At 43.3% G+C, this 21,639-nt stretch overlaps 1 protein-coding gene across 3 annotated transcripts in view; it reads left to right on the forward strand.

Annotated features, from left to right (window-relative positions):
* Positions 1-3,500, forward strand: part of si:ch211-212o1.2 (uncharacterized protein LOC492735 homolog) — a 36,112-nt gene extending 32,612 nt beyond the window's left edge. For all 3 annotated transcript variants that reach the window (XM_039017437.1, XM_039017438.1, XM_039017439.1), the window contains one exon: positions 2,144-3,500. In XM_039017437.1, the coding sequence (XP_038873365.1) occupies positions 2,144-2,265 (122 nt within the window). In that variant the 3' untranslated portion in view covers positions 2,266-3,500. The remainder of the gene's footprint in view (positions 1-2,143) is intronic.
* Positions 3,501-21,639: the final 18,139 nt, after the last annotated feature.

A 21,639-nucleotide genomic window follows, 5' to 3' on the forward strand; every position in this document is an offset into this window, starting at 1 on the left:
TCAAGAATGGTCCACCACCCAAAGGACATCCAGCCAACTTGACACAAATGTGGGAAGCATTGGGGTCAACATGGGCCAGCATCCCTGTGGAACGCTTTCGACACGCCCCGACTAATTGAGCCTGTTCTGAGGGCAAAAGGGGGGATGCAACTCAACATTAGGAAGGTGTTCCTAATGTTTGGTATACTCAGTGGATACACTACTCTGTATATTACCTAAGAGGTACTGTACAATACTGAACTAATATACTTATTAATACTGCATAGCCACAGGTAATACACAGTACTGTGCTTTACAGTACTGACATACTACTTACTACTGCATCACCGTGGCTACTGTAACACATTACTGACATACCGCCTACTGTAACCACAGCATCACCATGGCTACTAACAGTAAGCCACTGCATCATATTTGCAGAGGAATTGTCACTGATCAAACATTAGTGACCTCTACAGCAGTGCAGTGTGGAACAGTATAGGTAAATTGCAGGGATCCACCTACCAAGAACACTGCAATATCATGCACCATTCCATGCTCACAGAAGCTATCCCCCTTAGACCTACCACTAGAAGAAAACATAGAAGTTCATATGACAACGTACTAAACACGGGTGAGCTAACGGCTAAACCGATAAATCAAGAAGAATTTTCAAATGGTTTCTTCCATTGAAAGGTGGTGGTAGATATAAATAACATGGAAAAGCAATCTGTTTGGTTATGATGTGTGTGTTTGTAAGCATCGGCCCGAGTAAGAGATCCACATTGAGTATTCAGTGTGGGTCTGAGAGAGTGCACTGGAGAGAGGATGCTTGTGCGTCACCCTGCCCCCCTATGGAAAACAGATGTGTGTGTGTGTGTGTAGAGGGGTGTTCGTGTGTGAGCGCACGCGTGTGCGTTCGTGAGCACGCGTGTGTGTGTGTGTGTGTGTGTGTGAACAATCTTCCTGACACTCCCTCCTCCCCTCGTCTTCAGTCCCTAACCTCAGTGGGGGGGGGGGGGGGGGGGGGGGGGGGGGGGGGGGGCTGTGATGAGTAGAGTGGAGGGGGGGAGCGGCCACAGGGGAGCACCACAGCTCTGTCCCCACTCCTTCACCTTACCTGCCTGGGTCCCCGCGGCCTGCCGCCTGCCTTTGTGTGCCAGTGGCTGACAATCTCCATGTATATTTAATGCTAACCTGCTGTCAGTGCTAACAAATAGGCCTGCATGGGGAGAGAGAGGAGAAATCAAACAAATAAACGGAGCTGCTTTGCTCTCCTCTTGGAGAGAGAGGTTCACCAGAGGGACAGAGGGACCGCAGACACACTGCATGCACAACACACTCTACTCTGTATGCCCACACTGTATGCCCTCACTGTATGCCCTCACTGTATGTGTATGTACTGTGTGTACAGTATGGATCTCTATAGGCTGTTTGATGTGTGTGCACACAGTCCTTATATATACTGTATCCCTGAATGTGTATTTCTCTATCAATACTGTATATCTGTGTGTGTGTATGTGTGGCAATTCCTACATTGCTTCCAGTATCTTTGTGGATCCAAATAAAGTGTTCAGGTGTGTGTGTGTGTGTGTGTGTGTGTGTGTGTGTGTGTGTGTGTGTGTGTGTGTGTGTGTGTGTGTGTGTGTGTGTGTGTGTGTGTGTGTGTGTGTGTGTGTGTGTGTGTGTGTGTGTGAGCGTGTGTGTGAGCGTGTGTGTGAGCGTGGGTTTGCGTGTGTGTACAACCACGTGCGTTCGCTCTCTTCCTTCCCGTGTATGTGTAATACTAAAAACGTATTTGATGTCTAACCCTCCTGGGAGTGGGTGTCTGATTCTATAGCATGGCTCAGGGTGGATGGTGGATGTGAGGTATTTGAGTTCAGCAGGCCCTGTGTGATGTATGGTGTGTGGAGATGCGGTACATATTTATAACTGTAAGTGTGTGCATTACTCTGGTGCCAAAGCCAGATCTCCTTCCTCTCCGCAGGGAGCAAAGATCCTCTGAGAGCTTCTGTATCTGCTGCTGCCTGGAACACAGTGTGGTGTGGGGGATGTGTGCATGTTTCATTTGATATCTTCCTTTTGTTAACTTGCCTGATGTATTTCTTCCCAATACCCTCGCTCTCTTTTCATCCCCCCCCCCCTCCGTCCCTCTCTTTCTCAGGGTGGTTGAACTACCCTCTGGACAAGGTGGGCTTCTGGCGGAGGATGGAGAGGTTGATAGAGAGAGTGACAGGTCACACGCCTCGGAGTGATGACATGGAATGGACCAAGAAAATGGAGTGAAGGGCTCTGGGACTCTCTCTGGACCAGTAGGACAGTGGGGTGGGGGTTTTGGGTTGGCGGATTAAGACTGGGAAGAGTTTTTCCTGCTTTTCACCCACTTCCTGTGTCTCTCTTCCTTACTCCTTACACTATAACACGCCTACAGTATATACTTCCTTGTCATGGCACAGCACCTCAGCAATGACACTAGTAATGCGGCCTTCTAGATACTTCCAAGATCCATCCGTTCTTTACTTTTGTTAGGTATTTGCTTTTTCAGTGTTGCAAGAGAAGCAGTCCACAGTCAGACTCTGTTTGCAATAGTAGGTCCAGTGGCAGATCTGGGGTTGACTTTGGAGATGTTTTGTCCTTTTTGTGACCCCATTTCTGTTAACTGCTCATCCTTCCATCCAATGGGCTTGTATCTCCTTACATATCTTAACCAATTAGTTGTTATTTTATTGTGTCAGTGTAAGAGGTTTCTGGAGGATGGGCTCTCCAGGGGACAAACCATGTTGCCTTCTCAGGCATTGTCTTACATGACACAGAGAAAGAGGCTGTCATCTGGATCCAAGTTCAGCTTAATGTAAGAAGGCAATCATATTGCTCCTTACCTAAGTTGGGGAAAAACAACCAAATGTCTTACCTACAGTATGTATTGTCCTTTTAAATGTATCGATTTTATTTGTTTGATTCAATGGAATTTGTTTAGAAATTATGTTTAGATCAATCATGGTGCAATGAAACGTTGACTCAAACAAATGTCCCTCACCTCTAGTAACTACGTGACGATGTTCACAGATTCTTCCCTACTCATTTGGTCAGGTAAGAGTAGAGAACCACAGAGGATCAAACAGCAGGCAATTTATTTTGAAGACTGTAATGAAATTCTTTCTACCTTCAAAAGGTAAATATCTGCACTTTACTGACTTACCCATAACTATGTTTATGAGACAGTCCTGTCAGCATGCACGCACGCACACACAGACACACACGCACGCGCAGGTTGACTTTTGTCATGAGTCTTTGTCCTGGAGGCAGAACTGAGCAATTTCCCCTTTGATAGGCCAGCTGCAAAGTCAAAATTGTCTATATTGAAGAAGAAAAAAAATCAAATTATTTTTGGTCTTAATGTAAGGTTAGTGTTAGGCATAAGGGTTAGCAGTGTGGTTAAGGTTAGTGTTAGGCATAAGGGTTAGCAGTGTTGTTAAGGTTAGTGTTAGGCATAAGGGTTAGCAGTGTTGTTAAGGTTAGTGTTAGGCATAAGGGTTAGCAGTGTGGTTAAGGTTAGTGTTAGGCATAAGGGTTAGCAGTGTGGTTAAGGTTAGTGTTAGGCATAAGGGTTAGCAGTGTGGTTAAGGTTAGTGTTAGGCATAAGGGTTAGCAGTGTGGTTAAGGTTAGTGTTAGGCATAAGGGTTAGCAGTGTGGCTAAGGTTAGTGTTAGGCATAAGGGTTAGCAGTGTGGTTAAGGTTAGTGTTAGGCATAAGGGTTAGCAGTGTGGTTAAGGTTAGTGTTAGGCATAAGGGTTAGCAGTGTGGTTAAGGTTAGGGTTAGGCATAAGGGTTAGCAGTGTGGTTAAGGTTAGTGTTAGGCATAAGGGTTAGCAGTGTGGTTAAGGTTAGGGTTAGGCATAAGGGTTAGCAGTGTGGTTAAGGTTAGGGTTAGGTTTAAAATCTGATTTTATGACTTTGTGACTGTGCCAGCTAGTGACCACTGCAGAGCTGCCTCCAGAACAAGATTCATGACGAAAAACGCTAACTTGCCACACACACACACAGTTCCTGTCCATCATTGCATTGAATCGCTTGGACAGCTCGAAAGCAGCCATAATACACCCAGTTGAAATAAGTATGGTGTTTTCATCTTTGGGTTCATACCAGCAGCTTTTGGTTTTCTGTCTGGCTTTATAATGTTACATTTTTTATATTAACAGATCAGCCTTGAATTTAATTATTACTTCCCATCATGCAACTATTGCTCACAGCTAGTCTGCCTTAATGTTTTTTTATCTGCTGTATGATTTAATAAAGCTCTATTAATTGAACTGAAGTTTGTTTGCCCTTAATTTGTTGAAATAATCATTGCTAGATTTTACATGTCTATGTAACAAAGAACCTCAAAATACCAGGAGATGATAGTTAAAGAATGTGAGAAAAATGTACAAGTGTGGTTGTTAACATCGCTTTCGAATAGAAAAGAAAGCCTATTTCCTGTAGTTTGTGATTATGCCAATAGATGACCATCCAGATGGGCCAATGGGAGCTGCTCAGGCTGGAAATGGTCTATGATGTGAGGAGACCGACAGACAGAGACCGACAGGTGATGATCCACCACTCTGCTGCTTCACCAGCTTCCTCTAGTGGCCTAATGGAAACACTGCATATTCTGTCACATTTTACCATGCACTTACAAGTTAGGTTTGAGTCAAGCTAGAGGAAGCGGTGAAGCGAGAGGTTCATGCCTGTCAAAATCTGTCCACATGGGAATACCATGATAAACTGCCTTTGGTTCAACGACTCTCATTGTTAGGGTGGAGACAAGACCATCTCGTCATTATATACAGTATCTCTGGTAAAGTTGAGTTTTTTTCACCCCTGACTTGACTCGTTGAATTTGTAAATGAATTTGGATAGCTTTTATTTTAGACACAGCAAAAAAAGAAAACACATTTCAAGTATTTTGTTTTTGAAGATATAAAGGACAGATCACAGTTATGAGGCTGTACGCGTTGAACTTTACAATAATGTATTTATCATGTGTGTGTTCATGATTTATGTGTGTCTATCTGTGTCTGTATCTCATCTTGGGGATGGAGGGGGAGAGTCCTTGAATAGCTTGCTGATATCAATGTCAGAGTCTTTCATATGAGGATGGATGTCCATATCGATGCCACTGTCCTTACACTGCTGGAGCAGAGTTCTGATGTTACTCTCAGACAGACGCAGGTACCTGTACACACACGTAGCATGATGTACTGCAGCAGTCATTACAGCATGCGGCTGTTGCATTGCAATTAATACCATTTCATCTTAATATCAATATTCCAACTGCGTTATCAGTGATTGGATTCAATATATTAGAACAGCTTGAAGGCTGCAGTATACGTTTTTTTTTTTTTTTTTTTTATCTCTTTGGTGAATTTAGAAAAAATCTTAGTACAAAACTCCAAACTGGTAACACTTGTAACGCAGTCAGTCTTACATGTTTTAAAGCCTTTAGTTGTGCATTCATAACACTGTTTTCACATTAGGCAATACACTTGCACTACCCACTATACATTACACTGGTCAGTCAATCGAATGCTCTTCCCTCTGCTAGCCTCTAGCTGACTCGATGGTTAACCCCTTTGTTTGTTTTCATTTCAACAATTTACTATCCTTGATGTGCTAGATAACTTCTTAAAACTGATGTTAAAAAATCCACTGGGGCTGATATGCTTGATCCATTTTTGCTGCAGTTCTCTGCCCCCCTGATTGCTGAATCATTAACCCATATTTTTAACCTGACAATTATATCTGGTACTGGTTTGGAAGGCGGCCCATGTACTCCCCCTTCACAAAAGGTGGTGACCCTTATTACCGACCTATTTCTAAACGTTCTTGTCTAGCTAAAATATTTCAATCTTTTATTCATTCTCAGCTAAGATCTTATTTTTGAAAACGTATTCTAAATGTACATCAGTCGGGTTTTAGACCAGGTCATAGCACTATCCCTGCTGCATCCGTAGTTATAAATGATGTCGTTAACTGTATGGATAAAAGGCAACATTGCGCTGCCTTCTTCATTGACCTGTCAAAGGCTTTCGATACTGTTGATCACTCACTGCTAATTGATAGGCTTTCCTCAATTGGCCAAGACCAGGCTGCATGTAATTGGTTTAAAAATTATTTGACAGATTGAATTCAATGTACAGTGCCTTCGGCCTTGACTTTTTGCACATTTTGTTACGTTACAGTGTTATTCTAAAATGTATTAAATGTTTTTTTTCTCTGCAATCTACACACAATACCCCATAATGACGAAGCGAAAACAGGTTTTTCAAATTTTTTACTAAAAACAGAAATACCTTATTTACATAAGTAAAGACCCTTTGCTATCCATTGATCATCCTTGAGATTTCTACAACTTGATTGGAGTCACCTGTGGTAAATTTAACTGACTGGACATGATTTTGAAAGGCACACACCTGTCTATATAAGGTCCCACAGTTGACAGTGCATGTCAGAGCAAAAACCAAGCCATGAGGTTGAGGGAATTGTTCGTAGAGCTGCGAGGCACAGAACTGAGGCACAGAGCTGGCCCCCGGCCGAACTGAGCAATCATGGGAGAAGGGCCTTGGTCAGGGAGGTGACCAAGAACCCATGGTCACTCTGACAGAGCTCTAGAGTTCCTCTGTGGAGATGAGAGAACCTTGCAGACACTCCCAAAATACAGGTGTGCCAAGCTTGTAGGGGGAGTGATGAGCTCTCCAGCAGAGTCTCACAACTCAATCGCTAGTTGGAAACTGTTTTCTGCCCCTCCCAAAATATAGAATTTGTAGATAATTGGCCCTCTTTCTGGGACTCACCCACAAACACGACCAAGCCTGGCATGCTGAGGAGTGATGGACTCCATCCTAGCTGGAGGGTTGCTCTCATCTTATCTATGAACATAGACAGGCCTCTAACTCCACAATGAGATAGGGTGCAGGCCAGGCAGCAGGCTGTTAGCCAACCTGCCAGCTTAGTGGAGTCTGCCACTAGCCCAGTCAGTGTAGTCAGCTCAGCTATCCCCATTGAGACCGTGTCTGTGCCTCGATCTAGGTTGAGCAAAACAAAACATGGCGGTGTTTGCCTTAGCAATCTCACTGGAATAAAGACCTCCTCCATTCCTGTCATTATTGAAAGAGATCTCAAAATAGGGTTACTTAATGTTAGATCCCTCACTTCCATTGCAATCATAGTCAATGAACTAATCACTGATCATAATCTTGATGTCATTGGCCTAACTGAAACATGGCTCAAGCCTGATGAATGTTGGAGTACAAAAATCGGTTAACCACCTAACTGAGGATATTCATTTAACCTTGCGTAATGGAAGGGTGAACTCTGTAGTTCTGTTCAGGACTACACGATGGACAAAGACACCCACACGCAAATACATTCATGATTTCTTATTCCAAACGGGCTGCGGTTTGTGTGCAAACTATATGATTAATGTGAAAATAATTCTGAAATGTATTGACGATAAGTGTCTTTTTCTCTCTCTCTCTCTCTCTCTCTCTCTCTCTCTCTCTCTCTCTCTCTCCACGTTGTTGGGTAAAATGCCATATTGTGTCAGTCCTCTAGGGACTTATTTCTCATGTATCAAGTGTGTTTGTTATCCTGTTATTATTTAGTTAGCTAGTAATTAAACAATTAAACCAATTTGTGTAGTGCTGAATCATGAGCAAGGCTGGGGTTTTTGCAGATGCATGAGGTTACGACTGTTCAGAATGATGATATGATAAGAGGTAATGATTAATAAGATGGCTGTTCAGAATGATGATATGGTAAGAGGTAATGATTAATAAGATGGCTGTTCAGAATGATGATATGGTAAGAGGTAATGATTAATAAGATGACTGTTCAGAATGATGATATGGTAAGAGGTAATGATTAATAAGAAGACTGTTCAGAATGATGATATGGTAAGAGGTAATGATTAATAAGATGACTGTTCAGAATGATGATATGGTAAGAGGCAATGATTAATAAGATGACTGTTCAGAATGATGATATGATAAGAGGTAATGATTAATAAAATGGCTGTTTATCGATGAAATAGATACAGTATATACCTTTATAGAGTTTAATTTGGGAGATGGTAACTCTTTAAACAACCTATTCTGTGGTACCCCAAATCCTAATTAGTTCATTGTTACATGATTAATTGAATTGGGTAACAATTAAACATAGTTAGTGGATTAAATAAATAACAGTCATCAGATTAATGAAAGTAGTCATGATACTACATTTCGATGACACATGGTGAAGCCCCAAAATTGCCCTCCCTGGAAGCCTGTGTTTCAGACATAAGGAAGTGGATGGCGGCACATGTTTTACTTTTAAACTTGGACAAAACAGAGATGCTAGTTCTAGGTCCCAACAAACAAAGAGATCTGCTGTTGGATCTGACAATTGTACAGTCGTCTCAAATAAAACTGTGAAGGACTACTGCGTTACTCTCGACACTGATCTCTCTCTCTTATCAAGAATATTTCAAGGACAGCTTTTTTCCATCTTCGTAACATTGCAAAAATCTGAAACTTTTTGTCAAAAAATTATGCAGAAAAGCTGATCGATGCTTTTGTCACGTCTAGATTAGACTACTGCAATGCTCTACTCTCCGGATACCCGGATGAAGCACTAAATACATTTCAGCTAGTGCTAAACACGGCTGCTAGAATCCTGACTAAAACCCCCAAATTTAAACACATTACTCCAGTGCTAGCCTCTACATTTGGCTTCCTGTTAAGGCCAGGGCTGATTTCAAGGTTTTACTGCTAACCTACAAAGCATTACATGGGCTTGCTCCTACCTGTCTCCGGATTGGTCATGCCGTACATACCTACACGTATGCTACGGTCACAAGACGCAGGCCTCCTTATTGTCCCTAGAATTTCTAAGCAAACAGCTGGAGGCAGGTCCTTCTCCTATAGAGCTCCATTTTTATGGAATTATCTGTCTATCCATGTGAGAGACGCAGACTCGGTCTCGACCTTCAAGTCCTTACTGAAGACTCATCTCTTCAGTAGATCCTATGATTGAGTGTAGTCTGGCCCAGGGGTGCGATGGTAAACGGCAAGGCACTGGAGCGACGACCTGCCCTTGCTATCTCTGCCTAACCGGCTCTCCTCTCTCCACTGGGATTCTCTGCCTCTGACCCTATTACGAGGGCTGAGTCACTGGTTTACTAGTGCTCTTCCATGCTGTCCCTAGGAGGGGTGCGTCACTTGAGTGGGTTGAGTCACAGATGTGATCTTCCTGTCCGGTTTTGCACCATCTCAGGCTCGTGTGCTGGAGGAGATCTTTGTGGGCTATACTCAGCCTTGTCTCAGGGTAGTAAGTTGGTGGTCTGTTGATATCCCTCTAGTGGTGTGGGGACTGTGCTTTGGCAAAGTCGGTAGGGTTATATCCTGCCTGGTTGGCCCTGTCCAGGGGTATTGTCGGACGGGGCAGACAGTGTCCCCCGACCCACCCCTGTTCCAGTCTCCAGTATCTATGCTGCAATTGTCTATGTCTAGGGTCAGTCAGTTATATCTGGTGTAATTCTCCTGTCTTATCTGGTGTCCTGTGTGAATTTAAGTATCCTCCCTCTAGTTCTCTCTCTCTCCCTATCTCCCTCCCAGGGGACCTGAGCCCTAGGATAATTCCTCAGGACTACCTGGCTTGATGACTCCTGGCTGTCCCCAGTCCACCTGGCTGTGCTGCTGCTCCAGTTTAAACTGTTCTGACTGTGGCTAGGGAACCCTGACCTGTTCACCGGACGTGCTACCTTGTTCCGGACCTGCTATTTTCTACTCTCTCTCTCTACCGCACCTTCTGTCTCGACCTCTGAATGCTCGGCTATGAAAAGCCAACTGACATTTCCTCCTGAGGTACTGACCTGTTGCACCCTCTACAACCACTGTGATCATCTTGAAGAACAATCTGGCCTTAAATGGCCATGTACTCTTATAATCTCCACCTGTCACAGCCAGAAGAGGACTTGCCACCCCTCAGAGCCTGGTTGCTCTCTAGGTTTCTTCCTAGATTCCTGCCTTTCTAGGGAGTTTTTCCTAGCCACCATGCTTTTACATCTGCATTGCGTGCTGTTTGGGGTTTAGGCTGGGTTTCTGTATAGCACTTTGTGACATCTGCTGATTTAAAAAGGGCTTTATAAATACATTTGATTGATTGATTGATTGTAGCGTCATACCTAAGATTTGAGTCTGTAATCGCTGCCAAAGGTGCTTCAACAAAGTACTGAGTAAAGGGTCTGAATACTTATGAAAATGTGATATTTCAGTTTCTTTTTGGAAATTTCAGAATTTTTAGAATAAGGCTGTAACGTAAAACAAAATGTGGAAAAAGTCAAGAGGTCTGAATACTTTCTGAATGCACTGTATGTCTACTGATGGTGTTAAATCAGGTTTCCTGGATATTACGAAAGGTGTCCCGCAGGGGTCGTACTTTTTACTGTTAACAATAACAATATCGACTTGTCTGTCAAAATGTTTTACCTGCACTTGTATGCCGATGATACTGTTGTGTATGCTACTGCCCCCACGGTTGACCAGGCTCTGAACTACAATCTGCCTTCATTGTATTACAGGAAAACTTTATTGGCATGAAATTAGTACTGAATGCAGGTAAAACTAAGTATATGTTGTTCAATAAAGCGCATAAAAATAAGACTGATTTAAGCATATGTATTGGTGGTGGCCATATTGATCGTGTCCGTGCTTTTAAATATCCGGGCATCTGGATAGATGAAAATCTGTCCTTTGAAAAGCATATTGATGAGTTAAGAAGCTGAGAATACAAATGGGCTTCTTCTATAGAAATAGGTCCTGCCTCTCGCTAAATAGTAGAATGCAGATTATTCAGTAGACGTTCCTATCGGTCCTAGACTATGGCGACATCATCTATATGAACACAGCTGCCACTTCATTAAAGGCATTAGATGCAGTTTCTCATAGCGCACTGCGCTTTATTACGGGCAACAGGTTTAGTACTCGTCACAGCATTCTCTACCAGAAAGTTGTTTGGCCTTCTTTGATGTCACGTAGGTTGATACATTGCTATGTTTTCATTTATGAAGCCCTTTTACAAAAAGTCACACTGTACCTAACATCATTACTAAACTTTAGACATACGAGTTACCACAACTGGTCTCAGGTATAGTTAACTCTGGAAATTCCTTTGGTCTCCACTGAGTTAGATAAATCAGCTTTAAGTTTTCTTGCACCTTATTTGTGGAACAATCGTTGAAATGTTCTTAAATTTGATGTTCTCATGCATCTAGGGAAATTCAGAAAGCTGATTGAGAACTTTATTTTATGATGAATGTGTTTGTTTGTTTATGACTGTGTTTTTCTTTCTGCTTGCATTTTGTATTTATATTTTGAAGTGTGTATTTTCTGGAATTTATGTAATTCAGGGCTCATCTGTAAAGGAGACCTTGGTATCAGTATGACTCCCTGATCAAATAAAGGTTAAATAAATAATAATTGACTTAACATCAAATTTCATTATTTCTATCCCATGTGATCAAAGGTGTGGTCATTGAAGATACAGAGCATTTGGAAAGTATTCAGACCCCTTCACTTTTTCCACATTTTGTTACGTTACAACCTTATTCTAAAATGGATTAAATCGTTCCCCCCCCCCCTTCAAGCTACACACAATACCCCATAATAACAAAGCTAAAACAGGTTTTTTAGATTTTTTGCAAATTTATAAACAAAAACAAAATTGAAATATTACATTTACATAAGTAAAAAGACCCTTTACTCAGTACTTTGTTGAATCACCTTTGGCAGCAATTACAACCTTGAGTCTTCTTGGGTATGACACTACAAGCTGTATTTGGGGAGTTTCTCCCATTCTTCTCTGCAGATCCTCTCAAGCTCCGTCAGGTTGGATGGGAACAGCTAGGGTCTCTCCAGAGATGTTCGATCTGGTTCAAGTCCAGGCTCTGGTTGGGCCACTCAAGGACATTCAGAAACGTATCCCAAAGCCACTCCTGCGTTGTCTTGGCTGTGTGCTTAGGGTTCATTGTCCTGTTGGAAGGTGAACCTTTGCCCCAGTCTGAGGTCCTGAGCGCTCTAGAGCAGGTTTTCATCAAGGATCTCTCTATACTTTGCTCCGTCCATCTTTCCGTCGATCCTGACTAGTCTCCCTGCCCCTGAAAAACATCCCCACAGCATGATGCTTGCTCCACCATGCTTCACCGTAGGGATGGTGCAAGGTTTCCTCCAGACGTGACACTTGGCATTCAGGCCAAAGAGTTCAATCTTGGTTTCATCAGACCAGAGAATCTTGTTTCTCATGGTCTGAGAGTCCCTTAGGTCCCTTAGGTGCCTTAGACCGCTGCGCCACTCAGGAGCCCGGGAGAATAAGGCTCTAACTTAGTAAAATGTGGAACAAGTCAAGGGCTCTGAATACTTTCCGAATGCACAGTATCTTTCACAATGTAATCAAATGAAATAAAAGAAACAATGTTTAGCAGGCACTAGTTTGCATCAAGCCTGTCTTGAGCATTTAGCCATATGTTCTCATGGAAATTGCAGTAAGTATACCCATTGTTCATGCACCTGGGGAAAAACCTTTTGGTATGGCGAATCCAAGCCTGACATAGGTCTGGGTTGAAATCACTGCATGCCTTATCTATGGCCTGACTGAGGGTGGTACGCCCATGCGGGATGGAAATCATATGTACATCTTCCACCTTTACTGTAATTGTGTACTGTATTTTACAGTATTGTATTGTACTTTTTTTAATATAACCTTTTTTTAACTAGGCAAGTCAGATTGTATTGTACTACAGTATTGTATTGTACCCCCCCCCCCCCCCCCCCATCAAAAAGACCCCTACAACTTCATTTTGGATACATGTTTACTGTATAGGGGACGCATTTCTTTCTTGTTTTAGACTTTCTGAATAATTTGCATATTGGTATTGTATTGATATTGTATTACTGCACTGTAGGAACCAGAAACACAAGCATTTCGCTGCACCTGCTGTAACATCTGCTAATCTGTGTACCCGACCAATAAACTTTGATTTGATTTGTTACATATAGTACATCTCAGATCTTCACTTACTGTGAAGTAAAATCATAATAGTCATCATCATAGTAGTACATGCGAGTATATACTGTACACAAATATAAATGCAACATGCAACAATTTCAAAGATTTTGTTGAGTTACAGTTCATATAAGGAAATCAGTCAATTGAAATAAATAAATTATGCCCTAATCTATGGATTTTACATGACTGGGCAGGGGCGCAGCCATAGGTGGGCTTGGTAGGGCATAGGCCCATCCAATTGGAAGCCAGGCTGACCCACTGGGGAGCCAGGGCCAGCCAATCAGAATTAGTTTTTCCCCACAAATGGGCTTACAGAAATATTACTTAGTCAACTGAAAATGTGCTTAGAGTTTTGAAACAAGTGCCTTTATGATGATCTGTTTTGAGTTTTCTACTAAGAGCTGGGATTTACCACATACTTGTGAAAATTGCACCAAAGCGATAAAAAAACGGTAATATACTGTATGTATCTCTTCTCACCTGCAGCGCAGGGCCTCCAGGGGGCGTAGTGTGAGGTTGCGTCGGTCCTGTCTCTCCTGTTCAGTGGCCCTAGCCCGAGTGATCAGCTCCCTCACCCTCTTCTGCAGCAGAGGGAAGCCCAGAACAGCCTCCTGCAGCCCATGGAGCTCCGGGGACAGCTGGGGGGGAAGCAAGGCCAGCAGGCTGGGGGTGGGGAGCAGGGGTGTAGTGCTGCCATCCAGGCTCAGGGTACTGGGGGTCAAGCTCAGGGTACTGGGGTGCTGGCTGGGCCGTGGGGTCAGACCCCCGTAACGCCTACCCCCCCTTGAGGAGGAGGGGTTCTCTGACAGGGTGTCTCTGGGCCACAGATGGTGGGGGGACATGGTGTCCCCGTTAATGGTAAGAGGGAGAATCAGACCTGGAGAGAGGTGCAGAGATGACCAGAGATTATTACACTAGTTGTTTAAGCACTCTATTACACCAGCTACTATTGCAGATTGTAGGGCATTAATTGCAGTAAGGAGGGAAAAAATAGTTGTTTCTGTGTTTTGTTCTACAGATACAGGTACTTCAGTGTACTGACTTCTGTGGCTGGTTCGTGGGGATGGGGCGGCGGTGCTCTGGGGGATCCTGAACAGAGGGCTGTTGAGAGAGCAGGAGGAGCAGTCCTCTCGGCTGGCATGGGACGGGGGGCAGGTGGGGAGCTGTACCCTGCTGCCCCCTCCACTAAGCTCAGCCCTGCTGTTATCACTAGGTCTCTGGAGGGGAGAGAGGCACATGCTCAAAATCCTCATACTCAGTCCAATGAACTGAATTCTGCACTACTCACAGTATGTTAACACACGTCATATTACCTGGAATAGGGTTTGGCTTCTGAAAGTAGGAGACACGCTAGTTAGCCTCCTCAGGTTCTGTTTGACCCTCCTCTCCTCCTGTAGCCAGCAGTTCTTGTGTAGACTTTCCATGCTGCTGAGGGCCTGGTTCAGCTTCTTAAACTGATAGAGACACATACCAGTGAGTATATCCCCCCTATGAAAATACACTTTTACTTAGGCCTTTGCATCATTCCATTTTTTATTATATATATATATAAATATATATATATATATTTCTCCCCAGTTTCGTGATATCCAATTGCGATCTTGTCGCTGCTTCTCAACGGACTTCGGAGATGCAAAGGTCGAGTCAGGCGTCCTCCGAAACATGATCCTCCAAACCGCCCTTCTCTCTGAGAAAATACCGCTCAACTGATGATGGCAGTCAGCCTGCAGGCACCCGGCCCACCACAAGGAGTCGCTAGAGCGCGATGAGCCAAGTAAAGCCCCCCCGGCCAAATTCTGCCCTAACCCGGAACGACGCTGGGCCAATTGTGTGCCACCCTATGGGACTCCCGGTCACAGCCGGTACTGACACAGCCTGAGATCAAACCTGGGTCTGTAGTGATGCCTCTAGTCCTGCAATGCAGTGCCTTAGACCGCTGCGCCACTCGGGAGGCCCTGTATGCACCTTTTCAACCACCTTGTTGATTTCAGTTTATGTTATCTGCCTAACCCACTCAGGGGTCTGTACCCAGCTTGCACATAATATTCTGAGAACCATATATTTCTAATAGCTTGGTGATTGCGTACTTGCCCTAAAGTTATTTTGCATACAACCTTCCACAACTTTCTGGGAATGGTGCAGGATAGTTGCTTGACTTTGGAACCTTCTCAGCACATTTAAGGAACATAATTTTCTTGGTATTTCATTATTTTAACAGAACGTTTCCTGAAAGTTCAAACATGGTTACATTTCTTTTAGGTAATGTTCTAGAAACGTTCTCCAACTGTTTTGACATTGGGAATGTTCTCAAATAGTTCAGAGAATGTTAAGAAACAACATTCTTTTTTACATTTTTTTCACCTTTGTTTAACCAGGTAGGCTAGTTGAGAACAAGATCTCATTTACAACTGCGACCTGGCCAAGATAAAGCAAAGCAGTGCGACACAAACAACAACACAGAGTTACACATGGAATAAACAAACATAGAGTCAATAACACAATAGAAAAAATCGATATACAGTGTGTGCAAATGAGGTAAGATTAGGGAGGTAAGGCAATAAATAGGCCGTAGTGGCGAAGTAATTACAATTTAGCAATTAAAGACTGGAGTGATAGATGTGCAGAAGGTGAATGTGCAAGTAGAGATACTGGGGTGCAATGGAGCAAAATAATAATAACAATATGGGGATGAAGTAGTTGGATCGGCTATTTACAGTTGGCTATGTACAGGTGCAATGATCTGTGAGCTGCTCTGACAGCTGATACTTAAAGTTAGTGAGGGAGATATGAGTCTCCAGCTTCAGTGATTTTTGCAATTCGTTCCAGTCATTGGCAGCAGAGAACTGGAAGGAAAGCCGGCCAGAGGAGGAATTGGCTTTGGGGGTGACCAGTGAAATATACCTGCTGGAGCGCGTGCTACGGGTGGGTGCTGCTATGGTGACCAGTGAGCTGAGATAAAGCAGGGCTTTACCTAGCAGACTTATAGATGTCCTGGAGCCAGTGGGTTTGGTGGCGAATATGAAGCGAGGGCCAGCCAATGAGAGCATACAGGTCGCAGTGGTGGGTAGTATATGGGGCTTTGGTGACAAAACGGATGGCACTGTGATAGACTGCATCCAATTTGCCGAGTAGAGCATTGGAAGCTATTTTGTAAATGACATCGCCGAAGTCAAGGATCGGTAGGATAGCCAGTTTTACGAGAGTGTGTTTGGCAGCGTGAGTGAAGGATGCTTTGTTGCAAAATAGGAATCCAATTCTAGATTTAATTTTGGATTGGAGATGCTTAATGTGAGTCTGAAAGGAGAGTTTACAGTCTAACCAGACACCTAGGTATTTGCTGTTGTACACATATTCTTAGTCAGAACCGTCCAGAGTAGTGATGCTGGACGGGCAGGTGCGGGCAGCGATCGATTGAAGAGCATGCATTTAGTTTTACTAGCATTTAAGAGCAGTTGGAGGCCACGGAAGGAGAGTTGTATGGCATTGAAGCTCGTCTGGAGGATAGTTAACACAGTGTCCAAAGAAGGGCCAGAAGTATACAGAATGGTGTCGTCTGCGTAGAGGTGGATCAGAGAATCACCAGCAGTAAGAGCAACATCATTGATGTATACAGAGATAAGAGTCTGCCCGAGAATTGAGCCCTGTGGCACCCCAATAGAGACTGCCAGAGGTCTGGACAACAGGCCCTCCGATTTGACACACTGAACTCTGTCTGAGAAGAAGTTGGTGAACCAGGCAAGGCAGTCATTTGAGAAACCAAGGCTATTGAGTCTGCCGGTTAAGAATGCAGTGATTGACAGAGTCGAAAGCCTTGGCCAGGTCGATGAAGACGGCTGCACAGTATTGTCTTTTATCGATGGCGCTTATGATATCGTTTAGGACCTTGAGCGTGGCTGAGGTGCACCCATGACCAGCTCGGAAACCAGATTGCATAGCGGAGAAGGTATGGTGGGATTCAAAATGGTTGTTGATCTGTTTGTTAACTTGGCTTCCGAAGACTTTAGATAGGCAGGGTAGGATAGATATAGGTCTGTAACAGTTTGGGTCTAGAGTGTCAGCTTTCCAATCTTTAGGTGATCTCAAACGATACGAAAGAGAGGTTGAACAGGCTAGTGATAGGGGTTGCAACAATTTTGGAGGATAATTTTAGAAAGAAAGGGTCCAGATTGTCAAGCCCAGCTGATTTTTATGGGTCCAGATTTTGCAGCTCTTTCAGAACATCAGCTATCTGGATTTGGATGAAGGAGAAATAGGGGAGGCTTGGGCAAGTTGCTGTGGGGGTGCAGAGCTGTTGACCGGGGTAGGGGTAGCCAGGTGGAAAGCATGGCCAACCGTAGAAAAATGCTTATTGAAATTCTCAATTATTGTAGATTTATCGGTGGTGACAGTGTTTCCTAGCCTCAGTGCAGTGGGCAGCTGGGAGGAGGTGCTCTTATTCTCCATGGACTTTACAGTGTCCCAAAACGTTTTGGAGTTTGTGCAACAGAATGCAGATTTCTGTTTGAAAAAGCTAGCCTTTGCTTTCCTAACTGCCTGTGTATATTGGTTCCTAACTTCCCTGAAAAGTTGCATATCGATGCTAATGCAGTACGCCACAGGATGTTTTTGTGCTGGTGGAGGGCAGTCAGGTCTGGAGTGAACCAAGGGCTATATCTGTTCTTAGTTCAATTTTTTTTTGAATGGGGCATGCTTATTTAAGATGGTGAGGAAAGGACTTTTAAAGAATAAGCAGGCATCCTCTACTGACAGAATGAGGTCAATATGCTTCCAGGATACCCGGGCCAGGTCGAGTAGAAAGGCCTGCTCGCTGAAGTGTTTTAGGGAGCGTTTGACAGTAATGAGGGGTGGTCGTTTGACTGCAGACCCATTACGGACGCAGGCAATGAGGCAGTGATTGCTAAGATCCTGGTTGAAGACAGCAGAGGTGTATTTAGAGGGCAGGTTGGTCAGGATGATATCTATGAGGGTGCCCGTGTTTACGGATTTGGGGTTGTACCTGGTAGGTTCATTGATCATTTGTGTGAGATTGAGGGCATCTAGCTTAGATTGTAGGACGGCCGGGGTGTTAAGCATGTCCCAGTTTAGGTCACCTAACAGTACAAGCTCTGAAGATAGATGGGGGGCAATCAATTCACATATGGTGTCCAGGGCACAGCTGGGGCTGAAGGTGGTCTATAACAAGCGGCAACATTGAGAGACTTGTTTCTGGAAAGGTGGATTTTTAGAAGTAGAAGCTCGAATTGTTTGGGCACAAACCTGGATAGTATGACAGAACTCTGCAGTCTATCTCTGCAGTAGATTGCAACTCCGCCCCCTTCGGCAGTTCTATCTTGTCGAAAAATGTTATAGTTAGGAATGGAAATTTCAGGATTTTTGGTGGCCTTCAGGATTCAGACACGGCTAGGACTTCTTCTGTGGGAATGTCAGTAGTTCAGCATAACGTTTCCTACTGGTTTCTTCATGGTTCTATTTAAAGTAATGTTCTCAAATGGTTCCAAGAACGTTAAACAGAAACACAAGTTCCCATGTGGTTCTATTTAATGTCAGTTTTACTATATTCTGGTTAAGTTCTCAAAAATGGGGACTTAAGCGAGATTCTCAGAACTTTCAGAGAATTTATGGTTCTCTTTCATGTCAGTTCTTGGCAATATTCTGGGAATGTTCAAAATAATTGAATTGTACCACAGGTTGGTGGCACCTTAATAGGGGAGAACGGCCTTGTGGTACTAACTGGAGTGGAATGGTGTTAAATACATCAAAATCAAATCAAATCAAATTTTATTTGTCACATGCGCCGAATACAACAGGTGTAGTAGACCTTACAGTGAAATGCTTACTTAACCAGCAATGCACTTTTAAGAAAATACCTTAAAAAAAGTAGCAGCAGTAAATAACAGTAGTGAGGCTGTATACAGGGTGTACCGGTACAGAGTCAATGTGCGGGGGCACCGGTGTCGAGGTAATTGAGGTAATATGTACATGTAGGTAGAGTTATTAAAGTGACTATGCATAGATAATAACAGAGAGTAGCGGCAACGTAGGGGGGGGGGGGGGGTGAAAATTGTCTGGGTAGCCATTTGATTAGCTGTTCAGGAGTCTTGTGGCTTGGGGGTAGAAGCTGTTTAGAAGCCTCTTTGACCTAGACTCTGCTACCGCTTGCCGTGCGGTAGCAGAGAGAACAGTCTATGACTAGGGTGGTATGGTTACTGCGGTTAGTATGAGTATTCGAACACAGCTATGGTTTCCAGGTGTTTGATACCATTCCATTTGCGCCGTTCCGGCCATTATTATGAGCCTCCACTGAACACATTAACATCAATAATCTCTAAATTCCATTCTCAGAACATGAGGAAAACTTTCTATTAAAAACACAAACTTTAATGTTCAGAGAATGTTCTAAGAATGTTATTTGAAAACATATAAATTCCGTTCCAAGCATCAACAAACCTAGCCTCTGTCTTGTTTACACCTGATCTTAATGCTTTGAAATGGGGTAATTTCGGATAGAATAAAATGAACAGCTTTGTATATGAAATACAAAACATGTTATGGTAGCTCCATCCTGGTGGCACAGTGGACTTAATTCCATTGCTAGAGAACAGGACAGAAAATCATAGGTTTGAATCACACTGATGCCGTGTCACAATAGAAAATACATGTGTTCGCATGATTAATGCCTAATGAATTTCATGTGTCCTATCAGCGAACGTTAAGGAAGTTATTGAAAAATCTCAAAATAACCTAGAATTTCCGATCTCAGAGCATTAATAAAACTTTTAAGGAACCAGAGTAAAACCTTCTCAGAATCTCCCTGCAACCTAAACATATACGTCCCAGAACAGGCAAAACGTTCACTTCTGTAAACCAAAAACATACGTTACCACAACTTCTAAGGAACCAAATGTGCTAGCTAGGTATTCACAGGATGCACCTCTGTCACTTGGTCACCTCATAGCATTGTTATAAACGTTCACAAGCCGCCCTCTATCGGCAGCATCATAGTGGTGCCTTTAAGTGGTGATAAACCCAGTCATCCTGGACGGAGGCTAACTACTGTTTCGTATAAATTACACTAGAGTGCCTGGAAATACGATGACATTGCTAAAGTCGTCATATTTAGTAGGAAACAACTTAGCCAGCATTATCATGTCCTCAAATTTACTTTAGACACATGGCAATGTTGTCATTAGCAAGCAAATTTTATTTTAAAAAGCTAGCAATGCTAACGATAGCTAGCTAAAATCCCTGTGACATCAAAATGACAAAAGGTTTTCCTACTAATTATTTGCCTCGTTTTGAATGTCATTGAATTTCCAAGCCACTGTAATGCACTTTTGATAAAATCTTCATCAGCGCTCACCGACGACCCATTAAGTAGAATGCTCAATTGGGCATCAGTTCAAGACGAACGTTCAAAATAATATTGTGACGAAACATGCAACACATGAATACTAACCCTGAAAGCCTCTTTGTGGTTGGCAACTCTGAGTAATTTGACATTTTTGCCATCGATCCAGTCCAAGGTGACAGGGGGTGTTCTCCCTCTGGGATGGACATCACCGTGATTTGACCTGGGCATCCTAAAGACTGTGGGATCTAGTACCAAGCAGGTTTGTTTCTCTCACCCCAGAATGTTGAGAAACACAAAGTTCTTTCAGCTTTGTGATGTCACTGATGATTTAAAATTGGAATTCTATGGATTCTATTAGAAGTCTATGGATGTTCCATTCCCCTTGTTCTTGACAGGTTCCAAACAGGTTCACATAATAATAAGGAATTCCGCTCCATCAAATCCACAAATTGGGGAAAACAAACATACTCACTACTTGTACATTAGCTGTATAGTTCATTTGTTTGTGTTGTTGGTCTTGGCTAGCTTAATGTTCCGGTCGGTAGCTAGCTAGCACTCACTCATAAATTCATTAGGCCCTAATCTATGGATTTCACATGACTGGGAATAGAGACATGCATCTGTTGGTCACAGATACCTTTTTTTCAAAGTTAGGGATGTGGATCAGAAAACCAGTCTGTATCTGGTGTGACCACCATTTGCTTCATGCAGCGCAACACATCTCCTTCGCATAGAGTTGATCAGGCTGTTGATTGTGGCCTGAGGAATGTTGTCCCACTCCTCTTCAATAGCTGTGCGAAGTTGCTGGATGTTGTCGGGAACTGGAACCAGCTGTCATTCACGTCGATTCAGAGCATCCCAAACATGCTCAATGGGTGACATGTCTTGTGAGTATGCAGGCCATGGAAGAACTGGGACATTTTCAGCTTCCAGGAATTGTGTACAGATCCTTGCGACATGGAGCCCAGCACAAGGTGCACCTGTGTAATGATCATGCTGTTTAATGAGCTTATTCATATGTCACACCTGTCAGGTGGATGGATTATTTTGGCAAAGCTGAAAGGCCCACTAAGAGGGGTATACACAAATGTGTGCAAAACATTTGAGAGAAAAGTTTTTTGTGCGAATGGAACATTTCTGGGATCTTTTGTTTCAGCTCATGAAACATGTTGCGTTTATATTTTTGTTCAGTGTAGTTTTGTAATTGACTAAAACTAGCAGACAC

This window comes from Salvelinus namaycush, chromosome 21, assembly GCF_016432855.1.
Source record: "Salvelinus namaycush isolate Seneca chromosome 21, SaNama_1.0, whole genome shotgun sequence".
Lineage (NCBI taxonomy): Eukaryota > Metazoa > Chordata > Actinopteri > Salmoniformes > Salmonidae > Salvelinus > Salvelinus namaycush.